The sequence below is a fragment of the Arvicola amphibius genome, chromosome X (assembly GCF_903992535.2).
Source record: "Arvicola amphibius chromosome X, mArvAmp1.2, whole genome shotgun sequence".
Taxonomy (NCBI): domain Eukaryota; kingdom Metazoa; phylum Chordata; class Mammalia; order Rodentia; family Cricetidae; genus Arvicola; species Arvicola amphibius.
In genome coordinates, this window is record NC_052065.1 from 106170804 (window position 1) to 106191402 (window position 20599).

At 36.6% G+C, this 20599-nt stretch overlaps 1 protein-coding gene across 3 annotated transcripts in view; it reads left to right on the forward strand.

Annotated features, from left to right (window-relative positions):
* Positions 1-20599, forward strand: part of Tenm1 (teneurin transmembrane protein 1) — a 572293-nt gene that overhangs the window by 493933 nt on the left and 57761 nt on the right. For all 3 annotated transcript variants that reach the window (XM_038316304.1, XM_038316305.1, XM_038316306.1), the window contains one exon: positions 11094-11248. In XM_038316304.1, coding sequence (XP_038172232.1) covers positions 11094-11248 — 155 coding nt within the window. The remainder of the gene's footprint in view (positions 1-11093; positions 11249-20599) is intronic.

The following is a 20599-nucleotide window of genomic DNA, read 5'->3' on the forward strand; positions in this document are numbered from 1 at the left end:
GGCAATAAATAAACTTTCCTACCTTAGGCTAATTGTTCATATAAGGATCTTGGGGGATGCTTGTTTTCTTAGCACGGCAGAAGCATTTCTTTTAAACTTATCATAGTCATTTCTTATATCTTAACCTGTATAGAGAAAGCCCCTTTTAAATCATACTCCAGATGCATATTTGGGGCAAGAATTTTATCATAAAAATAAATCAAGAAGGGGCTGGAGAGATGGCTCAGTGGTTAAGAGCACTGACTGCTCTTCCAGAGATTCTGAGTTCAATTCCCAGCAACCACATGGTGGCTCACAACCATCTATAATGAGACCTGGCATGGAAGGAATGCTGTACACATAATAAATAAGTTTTAAATAAATAAATAAATAAATCAAGAAATACACATCTCAATCTGGGCTAGAATCATCTACTTGCCCAAATCTCTCTTGCATATACACACAACATACAAACCAACTTCTATAAAGCAATGGTAAATAATTACATCAGTATTGGTGTCAAGTTTCACAGCAAAATTCTGATATACCAGTATTACCCTTGGCCTTGAGTCTTCCTTAACCAATTAATTGCATACAATGGAACTTTACTTATTGGATTATCTGTATGAAAACTTTAACAAGCTTTTAATTTGTGAAGGCTTTTACCTCAATAGCTCAATAGTGAAGAATTTGTCCCAAGCTAACAAAATTGTTTTCAACCCCTGCCTTGCCTCTGTGATGAGTCTAACATGTGGCACTCTGCTGACAAAGGCTACATAAGATTTTACAGACTTACACCTTCTACTATTTATCAGTCTACTATATGAAGGCTTAAAATGTTGAAATATTACCCAGATGGAAAACATTCTAAGTTTGGAAAAGTCACTTTCACAAGGAAGAGTAGCAATGATTGTGTAATTATGATACCACTTAGCAATACCATAATATTTTATCCTCTTCATAACCCTTTCATTTCCATGGCTCTTATGATCCTCATTTTACTTCGTGTCATAGGGAATATACAGGCAAAGAAAACAAGACACCAAATAATAAAATGCCTTATAAAAAGTCCTATGAAAAATATGTAATAGACACACCCTGCAAACCCAATCTCTAACTTTACCTTGGATCTAATGTTCTCTCTGCTCTCTCACATTCAGTGAAGCAAATTAGTGAGAAATCTTAAGCCATCTGTGTTTCTTTAAAGCTCTTAACACAATAAGTTAGAACAAGATTACAGAAAACGAACGCAAAGTTGTGTCGACAGAGAAGAGTGGATTTGTTGTGTGGGAGCATGAAGCTATTCAGGATTGCAATCTCCATAGATCAAATTCATTTTCAGTTAATTTCATCTATGGTCTTTCATCTCTCTGTTCTTGCTTGTCAGCCCCCCTTTTTTCCATACTCAAATCATCACTAATTGATAAGACTATCTTCCTCTTAATGCTCTTTAGCAAAAGAGATTATCACTGCAGCCTTCCTAAACTCATTTTAGAGACATTCATGTGTAGCTTTTGACCTCCTAGCATGCTTTATTTTATTTCAAGTTTAGACGTGCACCAATATAAACACATGAAAATTTAGTCTGTAAATCTGCAGTATTTCTTGATCACTGATGCTCAGGTATCCTGGATTTGTTACAATATAAAAAAATAAACCAGAAAAATACATCTTATCCTCAGGAAGCTTATTACATAAGCAGATCGTGTTTGCAGAATTCACATTAAAAACACATAAATAAAATGATAGCTTTGGCAATTTAGGAAGCAGAGAACCCATAGTGAATTGAAGTTTGCAGGAAAATCTTCTAGAAAGAGAAGAGGCTTAATTTCTTCATCTAAAATGATATTAATATCTGCTACAAAGGGTTCTTAATAGCATTAAATGTGAATATATTTGTAAAGAATCCAACACTGAACCTAGCAAAACAATACACTCAACAAATCGAATGATCACTGTATACTGGACATCCTGTTTGGGTTTTCAATAATGTTAACCCAGATTTCATACTAAATTCATCAGAAACTCAACATACATCTTCAGATTCCATATTATAGCTACTCCAGCAAGATGCCACTTATGAGCATAATTTCCCCCACTTCTGATACATCCTGAACTTGCCCCCAAACCTCTGTGTTTATTTGAGTTTTCTCCATAACCCCCACCAGTTTCTGAGCCTCTCAGAGGCAATGGCATGTCCTTTTTTCTTACCATGCTATGCTTCCAGTACTTAGCACAATGCCTAAGAGATAACAGGTGTAAAGTAAATGGTGAACAAATTAGTAAAAGGGAAAACAGGTTCTTCAATCAGATTTAACAAAAATGCCGCTTGGTGGAGACAGTGGAGCTGTTCCTTCACTTTGCCTTGCAACGAAGCTGAAGCTAATGCTTTACATGCTGAAAAGAAAGCAAAATGCTCCAAACTGGACCTGTCTGTCTTTCTCAAAATCAAAATTCTTGATCAAGTCGTTTACCAATCTATTGTTCCTTGTGATAACTCTGAAGCACTTTAAAGAAGGCTCTCATTCGTCAAATATAGAGGACATTCCAGACAGTAGAACATTTGTTTGAGTGTTTGTCATTTTAAATGTCTATTTATATACCTTGGGAATGACCTTTACTGCTTAGGACTTACTATACCTTTTTATTAAGGAGAATATCCAATTAAGTATCTCACACCATTCACTAGCCATGCAATACTAGAATGAGTTTATTAGTGTCTCCTATTGGAGAAATTCTGATTGCATTGTTAACCACGCAGAGAAATCATCTCAGCTGTTCATTAAAGTCTGCCTGCTTCTAACTGATAGTGACACACAGGTATCTAAAAATCCTCCAAGTTCTAGAGGCTTCATTAGTAGCTACCTAGCAAGAGAAATTAATGGGTTCATTGTGCAGAAGAATCTTGGCCCTTTCTGATCCCAGTAGGTAATTAAGTGGGACAATAGTTGATTGTTGGAGAAAATATGCTTCTGCCTAAAAATGTGTTTGCATATGCATCATACGTGTGATACCAATTTTAAGAGAATTTGAATGCACATGAACAAAGTAAAATACATTTATCTTTCTTTGACTTATAAAAAAACTTTAGGATCAACTGGTCAACGTTGGTTACACAATTCAGCACTTTCTACTGGGGATTAAGCCAGCACCATGTTAAATTTAGGTTATTACCTAGAAGTTGATGTTAGCAATTTATCGCTGTCTCACAAAAAGAGCATATTGAACAGGGAAAAATGCAGTATTTCAGGTTTTTAGTTGGTGAAGCTACAGATGGAGAGGACTTTATGACTACTTTTCAAAGCTTATGTTGTAGAAAAAGACTTTCATTTCTTCACATAGAAATAATAATCTGGCCTCCACCACCGAGTTCCTTGTGGTTGTGCTGTTAATGGTAGAGTCAAGTGCCTTCAATGCTAAAGGCTCAGAAATCTTTCTTAAACTGATTTCATGTCCTATGCAAGTGTTTTCTACAACCTGCATAACCAGTACTTTGTAAGACTTGTTTACGCTTCAACTGTACATAGTGTTTTTTAAAGAAATATATAGTATTTTTATTTAGGTACCTCCAAACTTGAACTCGTCTGTGTGAAGCATTGTAAACGATACATTTCTCTTTTGAGTACCATCACAGTTGTACAGAGGTTTTCACTGGTTCTATTTTTCTACTGTTACTGATAAGCATGTAACACTGACTATCCTACATATAGTTGGCATTTCAAATAAATGGCTTGTATAGAAAAAAAAATTGCATAGCCTCAACAGCTGTAGTTTTTAAATGATATACAGAGATAACTTCTGCCAACATTTGAAATTAGCATTGTATACAACCAACGCCTCAGATTTTTTTCTGTTATCTAATTTGGGATTTTAGCTGCTATTTTCAGGCTATCTAGCTCTACATCTGGACTCCCAGGGACCACATCGGCATACCCCCTATCCTTCAGTATTGATCAGCAGCATCCTGTTCCCCAATAGGTGATCAATTTATTAGTAACTATCGAGACTGTCTCAGCTTTAGGCAGTTGTCTTCCTAAGAATTATAGTAGTTATTCATCGGAGGATAATAAGACAGGGGACGAAGTCAAATAATTTCACCTGTACTTTGCCACTGTTTCATGCAGACTAATGCTTCACAGAGAAAAGAGCCCATGGTTCAGATATTATATAATGTCCCCTACTTTGCATAAGATGTGATTAATTTCTTTTACAAGATGCACTTTACTTCTGAGCAGGTCCCTTCATAGAAGCTGCTTGTTGGGGCTTAATGCTGATGAATGAAGACAGCACTATTCACACTTCCAGGTTATGGTCTGTCCGTGCTTTCATTGTGTGCACTAATTTACAGGGATTTATTTATTTTCTCAAAAATGTAAAAATGTGCTCCAAGCTAAACATGCTGCATAGGCATCTGAGCCCAATGTTTTCCTTGGTGAGGGTGGGCGAGTAAGAGGACTCAAGCTGTTGTGTGTGTGCTGTTCTTCCTACTTCTATCCCCACCCACTTGGCATTACTGTCTGAACCCGTGGGAAGTCAGAGATTCGTATTCTCGTGGGTTGTTTAAGAATGAACAGTAGTTACATTTTTAAATCCTGGAAGTCATTTTCTGAATGCTGTTTAAATCTTTTTGCATCCAAAGACTGCAATATTGCATTCTAAGTGCTAATGAAAACACTGACAATTAGCACATCAAAGGGCATGACTATTAAAATAAATTATGCATACAACATTGGACACCAAGGTTTGGAAATCAAAGTACAACAATGCAAATATGTGAAACTAAATTGAATCTGCAGATTCTGCTAGCCCCAGATGGCTTTATGTGATCTGAAATCACTCGCTTTCACATCTCTGAAGAATAAAGCTTAAAATATACTGGGTATGTGTCACGTCCTCCCACTAAGTCTAACAAGCACTAATACATCATAGTGATCATCACTGCCACAATTCTCATTAGAGGATGGGAAACCTCCCCCAAATAATGAGCAAAAGTAATTCTCTTTGTCCTGCAGGAAACTTCTAATTTGAATTTCACCTCTAGTGAAAAGTGAACATATTTTACTTTTCATGAGAAAAGAATTGGTGAAACTGTTGTTTGGGAATTTGTTTTTGTAACTGTTGTTTGACTGGATGGTTGACTAATACACAGAATAACATGTACCTGGGTGCATTTACAAAACGCCTGTCAAGCAGGTCCCTCAAAGCCCATTCTACTATTTCTTTATCAATGCCAGAATTAAATGTGATATGACCCAGTCAAATTCAAGAGTCCCAAGGGAAAAAAATGAGTATGTTTGGGACTTGGGCTTTGATCAAAAGAGTTGATTTAAAAAATATATAAATGGAGAATATTCTACAAACTGTCAGCAAAATATGCCCTGGAGTGAGTATTTAATAAGCCCAGACTTATTTCAAGGGGCATTCATCTGTGGAACTCAGCTGACGTTAACAGACAAAGAGAAAAAGACAGCTTCACAATGGTTAGAGCTTCCCAAACTTAAAGTGGGGAAAGGATGTAAAGGCGAATATTGTCCTCCCTGAATTAGTTCAAATTCTATACCCTGATAGATTTAGGGAGTCTGATAGTCAAGAGTCAAAACTGTCCTTTGCACTTATCACCAAAAAGGGTGCCAAGGATGGTTGCTGTTAAAATCTAAAATGTACCTCAAGTATTAAAGGTTTGGTGTGCAAGTATTAAAGGTTTGGTGTGCAAGATGGCACGACAAGGATGTGGTAGAAACTTTATGGCCTAGTGAAATGTCTTCCAGTCATTGGAGGTGTGATCTTGAAGGTAATAATAGTACATTACCCTTTCCTCACTCTTTTTCCAGGTGTAGCCATGAAATAAGGTCTTCTGCTGCCATGCATTCCCATTGTGAACTGTCACTAGAGGTCCCAAATCAATGACGCCAACCAACAGTGGTTATAAATTTCAAGATTATAAATTAAAATCAATTTTTCCTCTTTTCAAGTTGATTGCTTATAATATTTTTGTGACAGCAACAGAAAGCTGATTAACACATCTCCCCTACATTAGTTAGGGAACAATTGCTTTCTCTGCACCAGTGGGGAACCTACTCTCACTTCTAGAGGAGCTAATTCTCTCTTTCCTACCTCTTAGTAAAAGCGATGCTATGCTTTATTTTTAGCACTCCTACTGAAGTTTTGATTGTTTCCCTTAATCCCCACTTCGGTGCACAAAGATTCATTGTCCTTTGGCCCTTAAAAGGGTCTAGCATAGTGCCATTCAGTACCTACTTCGTAAATGACTCATGATTTCCCACAGTTTGAGCACATCTACTCTTAGAAGTGTTCTCTCCAGGCTTAAGCCTTGCCCTCCTTTGTCTCCAGGCTTCAGTCTTGATCTTTTATTCAACCCTCTCATGACAGTGAAATCTTAAATTTTATATTTGGTGATATTTAGTATAACGACCTTAGAAGAAGATCTTAAATCGGAAGCCTCTAATGCAAAGCAGATTTAAGTTTTTGGCAGTTAAGAAAATGATTTTGCCAAAACTGATGTAGAAACAAAGAGCAGATATTCCCTCTGACTCAACATCAGCCAGAACGTTCTTGGGGGAAGGAATAAATGTTCCTATGTCATCATCATTTGATCTGCACCAATTTTAATAGTCTGTTTATTGATCTCATTAAAGGTACATATACTTCTAAACAGAATAAATGGTTTTGCTGTCATGAAATGTTCTTATTTGGATATAGTATTTATCCTTGGAGGACTGATAAAGAACATAAAAGGTTTTAAGAGGATCTTAGGGAAAATTAAAATGAATCTAAGTTTTATAAATGTTAAAAATACTTTATAAGGAACATAGAGATTGATCAGTTATATCACTGAGCCAAATCTGAATATTAACCTCATGCCAATGCATTAGCTCATCTAAGAGCAAGCAGCTTATTGGGCTGGATTTCTTTTTTGCAGTTGTAGTGAATGAACATATGGCTTTTTAAATGTTATTAAAGTCCTCTATCACTGAGATACATCCTCAGCCATTTTTCCTGGGGCTGGTGTTTGTGTGTGTGCACATGTATGTTGGGGGTACAGTCACTCATGGGCATGTGTGGAAACCAGAGATTGACATTCAGATGCTTTTCTCAATAATTTCTCCATCTTATATTTTGATACAGTCTCTTCCCTGAATTTGGCGATCTACAATTTGGCTAGAGTCATTGAACAGTTATCCTCTTCCTCTTTCCATGGTCTGCCTGTTTCTACACCCACCACACCGGGGTTACACCCATATACCGCAATGTATGCAGTTTCTCAGGTTCTAAACTCAGATCCACATGTGCTTCAGGACTGAACTACAGAGCTTTATATTTGTCCCACCCCAATCCCCTGCAAATACACTTACAGAAAAGTTTGGCTTGGGTAGGTCATGCACTCTGACAGAGATGCATCAGCAACAGCCCCCAAAGTCAGCACATTTCACGGTGTAAATGGGGAGGCATGTAAAGGATCTAGTAGGGCATCTCTGTAAGGGAGCAGCGTCAAGATGGAGTCATCCCAGTGAACAATAGTTTCAGCATAAAATGTCAATATTCATACTTGCACCAGGGGAAATCTTTTCCATTCCTCTAAGCCTTTATCTAACCTAAGGATGCCTTTACCATTTCATGGGTCTGAGGCATTGGAGTCCTTGACACGCTCATGTTCATCTCAATAATACACATTCACTCAGGACTCCATCCACTCCCAACATTCATGCTTACATAGCAACATTTTGCTGGCTGAGCCTCCATTTTGCTCATTTAAGAACAGTTTTACTAAGTTGTCCAGGATGGTCTTGAAGTTGCAGCCCTCCTGCCTCAGCATCTTTAATAACTGAGACTGTCCAGTTTATGTTAGATTTACAGATTATCTTTAGATGATTACCTTTATTTAATTTTATTGCTGTTGTGATTTAAAAAAAAAAACACCATGACACAAACAACTTAAAAATTCACTTTGGATTAAAATTCTCGAGGTATATATTCCATTGTGGTGGGGAATGCATAGAAGCAGACAGGGAAGGAATGGTGACCAGAACATGAGACTGGATGGCCACGCTGCATCCATACTCAGAAAGAAGCTGTAACATGATTGGGGCCTGCTTGTTGGGGTTTCTGTCCCACCGGGTACCCCAAAGAAAATCACACAGAGATCTCTATAAGTTCTAAAGTTGATTGGTCCATTAGCTCAGGCTACTTATTAGCTCTTGTAGCTTATATTAACCCATTATTCTGATCTATTTTTGCCATATGGCTTGGTACCTTTATCAGCTGTCAGGTCATATCCTGCTTCCTCAGTGATCTGTGCAGGACTGGGAGGAATCAACTTCCTCCTTCCCAGAATTCTCCAGTTCTCGTTGTATCATTTCTACTTCCTGTCTGGTTTTCCTGCCTATACTTCCTGCCTGGCCAATCAGTGTTTATTTAAAACATGATTGACAGAATACAGACAATTCTCCCCACTAGACAATTCTCCCACACCAAGAAGCAAGTGAATAAGAAGTAGGGCAAGATTACTAAAGCTCCAGGCCTCCCAGTAACTTGCTTCCTCCGGTGAGGTGCTAGTTCTAAGTATTCCACCACTTCCTCAAAGAAGATACAAGCTGGGACAGTGTCACAGAAAACTAGAGCAGACATTTTGCATTCAAATCACAACAGTGACTTTTAACATTTTGCCAGGCAAGTGTACATGCATGTGAGCATTCGTGTATGTGTGTGTGTGTGTGTGTGTGTGTGTATGTGTGTGTGTGTGTGTTGTGCTCCATTAAAATATTGCATTTATATTACAGAATTTTCCAACTTTCACATATGCTTGGTGGTGAATTTTACTGAGTCTGAATAAAAGGGAAACGAGAAAAAATAGTATGTGGACAATTTTAAAATCAGGGTAGTTTCCCTCTTGTGTGAATATTCAGTTTGCACAAATTTAGTTATCTGTGAAAAATATTAAGTAGAAATATTAATAATTAATAAGTTTTAAATTACATACTATTCTGAGTGCTGTGCTAAAATTGCATACCATATTGCCTCATCTTTCTACAATATGAAACACCCAGACTATCAATACCATATTTACTACCTGCCTATTAATCATCTAGCCATCTCAGTTCTCAGATCAACTGTTGTAGTATCACAGTGCTTGGGTTCAAGTAACCTGTCTATAGTAGCCTAATTCATACATCATTCGCCTTATGTAATCTCAATATGTAGGTATTTTGTCATCTGATATGGTCACAAGAATAAGAAGGTTGGTGAGCTGGGGAGAACACTTAGTTGATAAAGTGCTTGCCTTGCAAACACAAAGACCTGAATTTAATTCCCAGAACTCATATTTAAAAAGGCATGCAGGGTGACATACACTTGTAGTCCCAGTGCTGAGGAGACTGAGACAGCTTAATTTCTAAATCTCGTTGTCAGTCAGCCTAGCCTATTTAGCAAGTTCTAGGCAGTGAGCACCCCTTTCCAAAAAATTAGATGATGGCTGAGGAATAACCTTCAGGATTGTCCTCTGACTTCCACACACATATGCACATATGTAAACTTGGATACACATAAACACACACAGGCATGCATACATACATAAAACTAAAAGTAAGTCTGAATAGAGTATAAGATACTCTATGAGAAAAGCCATAATAATATAATTTATTATAGCATATTGTTATAAGGTTTTTTTTATTACTAGGTTATAGTAGTTAAATCTTACTATGCCTAATTTATAAATTAAACTTTATCATATGTATCACAGGGATATATTTTAATTAGGATTTATATGAAAAATGTAGTATCTATAGGGTTCTATATTATCCATGACTTCAGGCATCCACCACTGCATGTCATCACGTAAAGGGCCAGCTCACAGAAAGGAGTCTTACTGTAATCCCACAGGGGTATTTCAAGAACATTCTGAAAAACACCAAAGAAAATGGGAAGGAAATGTTGTGTTCCTTGTGTGGGTCTGATGATTTTTCGCATCTGTTATTGACATCCTAGGCAATGCCTGCTCAGCCCAGTTTACCAAAGAATGGGATATAAGACTGAGACCTCAATACTCAGCAAAAAAAAAAGGGGTGGGTAGTTGGTGACCATAGATAAGGCAGATATTTTTTTTCTTATTTTAGCAAATAAGAAATATTTAGCTGAAACATGAAATTTGGGGAAAATAGTTCAATTTAAGTGATATATCAGTTATAATGCATACATTCATTATTATATAGCAAGCTTTCTACTACTATTACAATACACATGTCAAGAAACTAGGCTGGAATTAGCACTACACAAACACTTCCTTGACATTTGGCTGTCCCCTGCAAATGGTAGTATTGAGTAAACTCAGTGTGGTGTTTGTTTGTTTGTTTGTTTGTTTGTTTGTTTTTTAAAGAGTACATAATGCTGGAATGGAATGTGGTGGTAGAGTATGGGAGGACATAGACGGTAAGGATTTGATCAAAATATGTTATATACATACATGACATTTTAAAATGACAAATGAAAAAGAAGAGAAATCAGAATCAATGTGTTTATTTTGCTAAAAGCTTCGCCCTTCTCTGTACAGTGCCATAACTTTCCTTTCTAACCCCCTTTTTAATACATAAAATACATAATGCAGAGGAAAGTCTTCAGTCTTATTCATCAGAAATATTACATATAAATATAATTTCTTGAAAATGATGCCAATACTTTCCAAGTCAATTATTTCCTAATGCAACCATGAAAATAAGCAGTAGCCTGAATATCAACATCATTAAAAACTGTGACAAACACTACCTCCTCTGATTTTCCCTATTTCATCTAAAAAATGCTTTCTGACTACATGTAGAGGTAAGCAAACAGCAGACGAGCACTGGTATAAAGGTAGATCAAACAAAAACAATTGAACCCAGATTTATCTTTGTATGTTATTGTATGTCATTTCTCTCCCAAACACTGCAAAAATGAGTATGTCTCCAACCCTTGTCTCCCATTTCTGTCCGGTCTCTGCTAAGCAAAACTAAATCTGTGTGTCTTTGCAATGCCTTTCCATTTCCATGACTCTTTCAAGATACTGAACTTAGCAGAAATGTGGTCCACTAGATTATTATTGTTAATTTACTTTTTCCCAACAGGCATTACAGTTGATAGGAATGGATTCATTTACTTTGTGGACGGGACTATGATCCGAAGAATTGATGAGAATGCTGTGATCACAACTGTAATTGGCTCAAACGGTCTGACTTCCACGCAGCCATTGAGCTGTGACTCAGGAATGGACATCACTCAGGTAGGCACTGCTGGTTTTCAAGCATTATCGCCATTTGGCATCGTGGAAATGGATAACAATTTTCTCATGCAGAAATTACATAAAAAGGAAGCCTGGCGCATCTGCTGTAATGTCAGATAGCAGAATCTTCTTTTTATGGAAGTTACTTTTTGTCCTCCTCAGAAAGCTCTAGGCTAAATGGTGAGTTAGGATAGGAGAATATTAAGAAGAATATTGATATAACAATGCCACCTAAATTTTGAACCAGTTAAAATTGGATTTGTTTGCTATTTCCTAAAATATATGACGTTACAGTTTTTGAAATTAATATATTTCACTTGTTTATATATTGGGGAGTAGAGAGGTGGACATGCATGTTGAGACTAACTGACACTTGCAAAAATTGCTTCTCTCCTTCCAAGTGAATACTGGGAAACAAGCTCAGGTCACCAAGCCTGGTAGCAAGTGTCTTTCCTCGCTGATCTATTCTGCCAGCTGAATTTTATCATTTTTTTGTGTCCAACAACAAATAAATTTTAGCAAAGAAGTGGTAAAGGTCGTTAAAAATCTCTTCAGTAAATAGTGAGTGTGCCATGTTATTCACGTGCATGAAAACAGATATTCCTGAGATGTTCTGCTTATCTTAAATAAAAGCAACACCATTCTCAAATTTGTTTTATACATATTTAGCAAGACTCTGCGAGACTGACCTCATGTTCAGGAGTGTTTGTGCAATACAAATGAAACCCTGTGGGTTTTAGTGGTTTTTAATGTGCCAGAGAGAGTGTATGTATGAATATCAGGTATGGGTAGGTAGGAAGTAGGAAGGATTTGGGAGGAATTGGGGAATGAGAAAGAATATGATAAAATAAACTGTACTAAATTCTCAAAGAATAAATAAAACATTTCTTAAAAAAGAAACCTTCCCACTAGAGAATAAGGAGGAAAAAAAGTGTAGCATTCATCTGGACCCAAAATTCTGAACTTAACACTATTTTACCAAATCGGTAAATGGTATATTGAGAGATTTTAGAAGATACAACATGCTTCCAGCACTGTTCAGGTGCTATTTTTAATCTGTAGACACAAAAGCTTAGTGGATATAATAAGGGAAGTAGGCAGGCAATCCTTGAAGGAGCTTTATGTTCTAACATTTTACAAATGTGTAGCTCTGATGATGTAATATTTTCAAATTAGAATAATATTGAGAATTTCAACAATGATCAGTGCATCATGGAGGATGGTTTCCGCTGAGAGTAACAAAACACTTGTCTAAAAGTGTTTTAAACAATAAGGTTTAATGATCTCATATTGTGAAATGTCTCAAAATAAACATGGATGCCAATAGACTTCTTTCATCAGTCACATTGTCCAGAACTGAGTAGTATAATTGAATGTCTTTACTTGTTAGCAAAGGAGAAATGGGATTTTCTAAATGGATTGAGATCCTCTGGAAATGCATTGTTTTCCTTGAACATATTGCTACCTGAACCTCAAATGGAAATTGGGGTTCCTTTAGAAAGAAATGTAGACTTGCTACTGCATAGGCAACTGGTGCCATCATTTATTATTAGAATATCCCAGTAGCTTCACTTTTATTGCATCTGAATCTGAGGATAACAGGGAAAATTAAAATAACACATTATCCAATGCTTCCTTAATCATTAGTTCTAACACCACTTCCCACCTCCATTAGTGTTCAGTAAAATGCTAAAGATGTACCTATTTGAGTTCTCTCCTTTTCTGTCTCTGCTTCACTCCAGAAATTGAAAACATCTGAGTCAAGTACAAAAATAAAATGAAGAGTGGGAAAGCCTGAAAAATGGAGAAAATTAACAAACATTTTATTAGATATCTGATTAGATCAGACATTCAAGTTCTAGAATAGTTTAACTTTTCTATGATTCAAGACCTTTCAGTAGCCAAAGAAAGGGAGCATTATTTATGGAAATGTGGAAGGGTGTGAATATGTTTACATAGGGGGGAGAAAGAAAAGATGCATATATATGATTCACTTGTGGGTATTTTTAGCTTAAAATAGAACACTTAGTACTGTGATCAGTCAACTCTAAACAACCGATGTGATTCTGTAGAAAAGTTATTTGGAAAAGAGAGCTCTTTGTCTCAGTAGAGGGGACATATAAAGTTCAGCACCATGAGAGGGATTCTTTTTCACATGACACTTTTCAACCATAATTGATACTATAATAGCTCCCTTACCACTTTCTGTTTGGGACTTAAAGTAGTCTATGTGCTCACTCAGCACATACAGTTGGGGTGAAAATGGTATAAATGACTGTGTGAAGATGAAACACAGAAAGTAACTAGGGGTGGAATGGTGGAGGAACTTATAAGCATAATGGAACTTGCCTTTCATCCAGTGAAAAGTGGAGAGCACATGGTATCATTAAGAGAAGAAATGCACCAGGTGCGGGAGCACATGCCTTTAATCTTGGTACTAGGAATGAAGAGGCAAGCAGACCTCCACAAGTTCAAGACAAGCCTGATATATAGTGAGTTTCAAGCCAGCCATAGCTACATAGTGAGACCCCATCTCTAAAACAAAAATGAAAAGAAAATAAATTCAATTTCTACAACCATTGTTCAGTGGGAAAATGATTACCTCTCAAGCAAGGTCCTAGATTTAATTGCCAGCACTGCCATCAAAACATGTATGAGACAATGTTTGTGATTATAGACTAGAGAACAGAGTTGAGCAAAGCTATGTTAGAAGGTAAGTGACCGTTTAAAAAGCTGTTGTGGTGATATAGGTATGATAGGAACAAAATATATCAATGAATCAGTGATTAACAGCTTTTTTTAAGAAACTGACATACAAGCCAGACATAATGTTATATGACTTTAATCCAAACACTTGAAAGGCAGAGGCAGGGATATTTCTCTGAGTTTAGGGCTACCCTCGTCTATACAGTAAGTTTTAGTACAGCCAGAGCTCCATAGTGAGACTCTGTCTTGAGACAAAAAGAAAAAGAAGGAAAGGAAGGAAGGAAGGAAAAAAGAAAGAAAGAAAGAAAAAGAAAGAGAGAGAGAAAGAAAGAAAGAAAGAAAGAAAGAAAGAAAGAAAGAAAGAAAGAAAGAAAGAAAGAAAGATGTACAAAGTAAACTGCTTTGGGGGTAGTGCTGTAGGATAATGCTTTTGTACACTGTAAAGATGGTCACTCCTATTGGTTTAATAAAATGCTGATTAGCAAGGCAGAAAGTATAGGCGGGGCAACCAGACTAAGAGAATTCTAGGAAGAGGAAAGGCAGAGACTCAGTCACAACCAGTCACAGACAAAGCAAGATGAGAATGCTACACTGAATAAGGTACCACATCACATGGCTAAACATAGATAAGAATTATGGGTCAACTTAAGCTGTAAGTGCTAGTTAGTAATAAGCCTGAGAGTTAAGAGGCCAAACACTTTATAATTAATATAAGCCTCTGTCTGTTTCTTTGGGACTGAATGGCTGTGGGACCAGGCAGGATAGAAAATTCCACCTACAGGATAGTGTCTTAGTTACTGTTTTATTGAAGAGATATCATGACCAATGCAGCTTATAGAAGAAAGAATCTTATTGGGAGCTTGCTTGCAATTTCAGAGGGTTAGACCATAATTGTCATGGTGGGGAGCATGGCAGAGCAGGCTGGCAAGCATGGCAGTGTGGAGTGTTAGCTGAGAGTTTACATCCTGATCTACAGACAGGAAGGAAAGAGAGCAAGGAAAGGCTTAGCATGGGCTTTGAAGCCTCAAAGCCCACTCCCAGTAACATGCCTCCTCCATCAAGGCCACATCTATTCCCACAAGAACACAACTCCTAATCCTTCCTACACAACTTCCACCAACTATGGACCATTCAAATATATGAGCCTATGGGGCAATTCTCATTCAAAGTACAACAGGTGCTGACCTGCTAATTCTGTGCAGTGATCCTATTCATAATGCTGCCCAGTGTTATGAAGCTGTATATGCAGGCATTCTTAGCAGATGAATGAAAAGTATAAAAACATGAATTAAGAAAATAGATTTGTCAATTCTTGTAACTCAAATCACAAAAGTGCTTGATTGAATTTCCACCTTAAAGAAGTACAATAAAAAAGTACCACTCACTGAGATATAGAATACAAGAAGTAGAGTAGCAGATTTGAGCATGAGTTGGATGAAGGGTTCAGTTTGGGGCGTGCTTGAGTCTGAGATACCTGTATATAGAATCTAGCCCAGTGGTTCTCAACCTGTGAGTTGCCACCCTTTAGGAGTCACCTAAAACCACTAGAAAACACAGATGATTCACAATAGTAGCAAAATTACACTTATGAAGTAGCAGTGAAAATAAGTTTATGTGTGAAGGCCACCACAACATGAGGAACTGTATTAAATGGTTGTAGCATTAGGAAGGTTGAAAACCACTGACCTAGACAAAGACGTCTGAAAGAGAATTGAACTTGAGTCTAAAGCTCAATGGCAGAAATAGCACTGTATTCATGGTTATCTATTTACCATTATCTGTAGTAATAGCAAATGGGGAATCAGTGAGAACTCTTGTGAAGAATACACAGCATACAATGGGGAAAAGGCCTAAAATTAACTCTATGAAACAGCAAAGTTCAAATAGAAAAAGATAGAATGTATGTGCACAAAGAAAACTAAGAAGAAAAGATCAAGCAATATGAAAATCAAAAAGGTATAAAAAGAAAAAGAACCCAAGGAAACAAGATTTTCAAGATCAGTATCTCAGGTTGAGTAGCTGTTATGCAATAAAAGAAGGGTTTTTTGGTTTGGGTTTGGGTTTTAAACCATTCAATTTTATAATGTTAGTAACTTTGGTAACTGATATGCTAATTGGCAAGAGCTGGAATGCTGTAGACAATGAAGAACAGAAGTGAAAACAAATAATTCTTTCATATGTTTGACTGAATAAAAGATGATAAGCTGATTTGAACAAGGGTTGGATTGGTGGGAGGCTTTGGCTTTGAAATATATCAGGTATGATTTATGCATTTTCTTAGGTATAAGGAAATCATCAAAGTAAAAGAGAAATAACAATGAATGAAATTGAGTGGGTGAGTGGAGAGAGTGATTCCAGCAAGGACCATGTGGGTCACACAGCTGCCGACATCCTTCATGATTATTTCCAGAGCTTCCTCTCTGCTTAGACAACTGTGACCCATGTTTCTCCTGGCTGTCCTTAAGAACATAGGCAATCTTCATGTAGAAGGAAAATAACTGAGTAAGGAGATTCATATCAGCTTCCAAGAGCAAAGGCTTAGTTGGTTTTAATAGTACTTTCAGTGATCTAGCTAGGCTTACACACTGTTCAGTTTCATATTTCAGTAAATCAAAATATATTGATGGATGAAGGCAGAGAAAAATATCTAAGCGATCCTGCTCAGTTTGTGCTAATAGAAATGTACAGGAGAGGGTGTAGCTGCAGCATGAATATTTGACTCGACCCATAAAAAGAACATACTGTTTCTAAGACTATAAGACAGCAGCATACATGACCAAAGGATTTTATAGGGTTCCCACCTTTTGAAACTTTTAAAGCAAATGCTAGATAGAAATCAGCCAGACCTTACGGTGTGAAAAAGATAAACCAGGTATTCCCATAAAGATATTACTACAAAAATATAGTCACACTGCTAAAGTTTTATCTACCCTGCATTTCAAAACCAACATGTGTATTTGGAGGCTGCTTGTTCATTCCCAGCAGCCCAGACCTAAATAATCACTCAGAAATTATAATTACAATACTGTTTGGCCTATTAGCTCATGCTTCTTATTGGCTAGCTCTTATATCTTAAATTAACCCATTTCTATTAATCTGTGTATCACCATGTGGTTGTGGCCAACTGGTAAGATTCCATCCAGTGTCCAGCATCTGTCTCCTGATGCAACTACATGGCTTCTCCCTAACTCTACCTACTCTCTCCTCCTCTATCTACTTGGAATTCCCACCTCACCCTATTCTGCGCTACAATAGGCCCAAAGTAACTTCTTTTTTAACCAATGGTATTCCACATACAGAGGGGAATTCCACATCAAACATGTCTCCAAGAAGGCAAGTCCTATCCAAGCTATATAGTTAGAGAAATTATTCAATATAGGGTTCTTTTTCTGTTGCTTAGTCTTCAGTACTTTCTTGGAAAAACAGACCCTGAGGAATAAAGTTCTTAATGACAAGTCATACATAATACACTCTAGTAAAATTCTAAGAATAACTGCTACCATTTATTAAGAAATTTAATAATATTGCTAAATTTTCAATGTAATTGATAACTGTAGTATGTAAAAATGCTTTTATGCAAGTATATATTTATATTGTACATATTCCCCAATACTCTCTGTGCTCCTCTTTTTACTCCTCTCCCTACTCATTAGTCTTTGTTCCTCAACTTCACTACATTCCTATTATATATACATACATACATACATACATACATATATACATACATACATACATGATCTTATGCATCTATAGAAAATATAGAAAACATACATTTGTCTTTCTGATACTAGCCTAATTTGATTAATATGAGTATCTAGTATTTCATTCCTTTTGCTGCAAATGCCATAACTTCATTCTTCTTTATGACTGAGCATTTCCATTGTCTCTCTCTGTCTCTGTCTCTGCCTCTGTCTCTCTGTCTCTCTCTCCCTGTCTCTCTCTGTCTCTCTGTCTCTGTCTCTGTCTCTCTCTCTCTCCCCCTTTCTCTCTATGTGTGTATGGGAGGGGAGAGAGAGAGATACATGTATGTGTATGTATATAGTCTCAGTGTTATACACACTGCCATTTCATCTCCACAACCTAACCATATTTAAAAGGATGGTTTTATTGTTCATATCAATGGAGGAGAAAACTGGCAGCGGGAAGGATACAGAGTATGCTGTGACTATTGAGTTATAAAGTGATAAAATCAAGCTCTGAGCATAAACTTTCAGGCCTCAGGTGTGCATTCTTCCAACTTACACATTTTCAAAATTGGAGCTGATCAAATATCATTCTATTTAGCCAAGAAATGAATGCCACTTGGTTGAGGGCTATGCTGTTTAGTCACAGAACATGTGTTTAGTGACAGTTAGGAAATAGTTTAATAAAATCTAATCATCTTGAGGAATGAAATTTGCTTTGGCAATAAAATCACCCATTTACTCAAAATCAATATATTTTTAACTAAACTGTGAAGCTCAACAACTCTCAGTACAAACTCTGAAGTATAACTTCCCTTTCTAAGTAGCCAGGCTTTTCACTTCAGGGAATGAATTGATTCTGAAAAGAGTTAAATCTTTATTTTCAGTGCTTCATTTCAGTATTTCTGCTCCGCCCTGCCTCTCCTGCTTAGATACAATGGAAATGGGAGTTAGACCAAGAATAACGCTGAGCGCTTGATCTACTACTTTAAGAAAGTCTAATGCTACAGCAAAATTCAACCCAACAACACATAGTACTAACTCCCCATTGCCTATAAGCCACATACTTCAATTTGTTTCCTTTTCCTGGTTGTTTCTAAACATACAATATTTACTTCAAAGTAAATTTCTATTAATAAAATAATAGATTTTAAAACTCTTAGCAAATACACCCATACTCAATGATAGTTCTTATAGTGACCACCAAGGCAGTTTGAGAATATGTATGTTAATAAACAAAAGCCACACATTAAGAAATCACACGTAAGGTTGAATGGATGTTTTTGTTTTTACAATGAAGTCATACTTTTAAAGATTTATTTATGCATTTCTTTTATTTGCACGTATGTATGTCTGCATGAGTTTATCTATGCCATGTTGTGTAAGTACCCACAAAGGTAAAAAGAGAATTTTGGATGCCTTGGAATTGGAGTTATAGTTGTTTTTATCTGCTCAGTATGGGTGCTAGGAACCAAGCCCAGGTCCTCTGCAAGAGCAGTAAGAGCAGGAGCCATTCCTTCAGCCCCTTATATCATACTTTTGACCCATGATGAGATGGCAGAGTACTAAAAGACCTTACCTCTCACTATTTCCTCATCTAATATTGCACAACTGCTTCTTTGAATCATACTACAGTTTTGTATTAGTCTACATCTATACCTTGTCATTTGATTTAGTACACTTTTTTATATTCTGCTAAAATCTAATATGTTCACTATATTTCCCAACTTTGGATCACTTGTAGATCTTATGACTGTCTTTAATGTCTTCATCCATAATAAAAACCCAAGATGCAAGTGTAGGATAACTAGTCTAATTATTACTTAGGTTATGGGCCACCCATTTGATCTATCTTGTATGGACTATGATGCATATTAGACAAGAAAACCAATACAATGACCTATTTAAAACTTTTTCCCAAAAATGAAATCAAAGCAAAATTTGGACCATACTATATGTGATAAGGCTAAGTATTATTTCAAGAAAATATTATTTCAACAGGCTAATAGTACAAAAAATAGTTCTGTGTTTAGGTCATATGCAAAATAGGTATAAAGGCCGCTCATCTCACCGCTGTTTTTCCAACATGTCCACAAAAGGACTGTATAATTCAACTATTCCATAAAGTATCTGAAACTGTTTAAAAGACACAAAAATTGCTTCACAAAATCTGTTTGCACTCATATGATCCATAAACACTACTTTCTGATCACAGAATAAGCAGACAACTGTTTTGTAAAAATTAATTGGAGAGTGTCTTTTATTCTGAACCAAGTATCTTCTATGAAGTTTATGGACCACAATCTAATTAGTCTTGAAGTCCAGTCTACATTTAACCCTCTCTAATCTTCAATCATCCACTAGTTTTCAATAATTCGGGGGGGGGGGAGTTAGGTTTTCTTTTAAGATAAATTTTTTTTTTACCCATCTTTGACTTTAGTAACTTTGAATCAATACTTTTTGTGGTCATTTTCCTTAACAGAAAAAAACAAAGCCTTCCTCATCTCTCTCATCCATCAGCACTATACCACCTGCCCAAGCAACAGACCTCTGGCTTCCCTGGCTGTCTTCCACTCTCTACATAACTGAAAAAGCCATTTTGTCTTGTCCTTAGAATTATTTTTGCAAGTTGCAAAAAAACTACAACTGGATAGACAGGGAAATATAAAGCATCTTTTTCAAACTCTTCATGCCAATTCTTTTATACAGTAGATTCAGCATTTTCTGTTGTTTTTTAAAATGCATATATAATAACAGTCTAGCATGAAAAGTTACAACAATCTTGGGAGAAAAAATAAATGAAATGGCAATTTAAGAGGGGAAAGGAACCTCTATTTTCCTTTCTTCATCTCTCACCTAATGTCTCTCATTCTCTCTCTCTCCTGCAAACTCTTTCATGTCTAAAGAATGTCCTCCTTCGCCCTGAGTGATGCAGACGATATTGAAACTCAAGTTTTTCAGG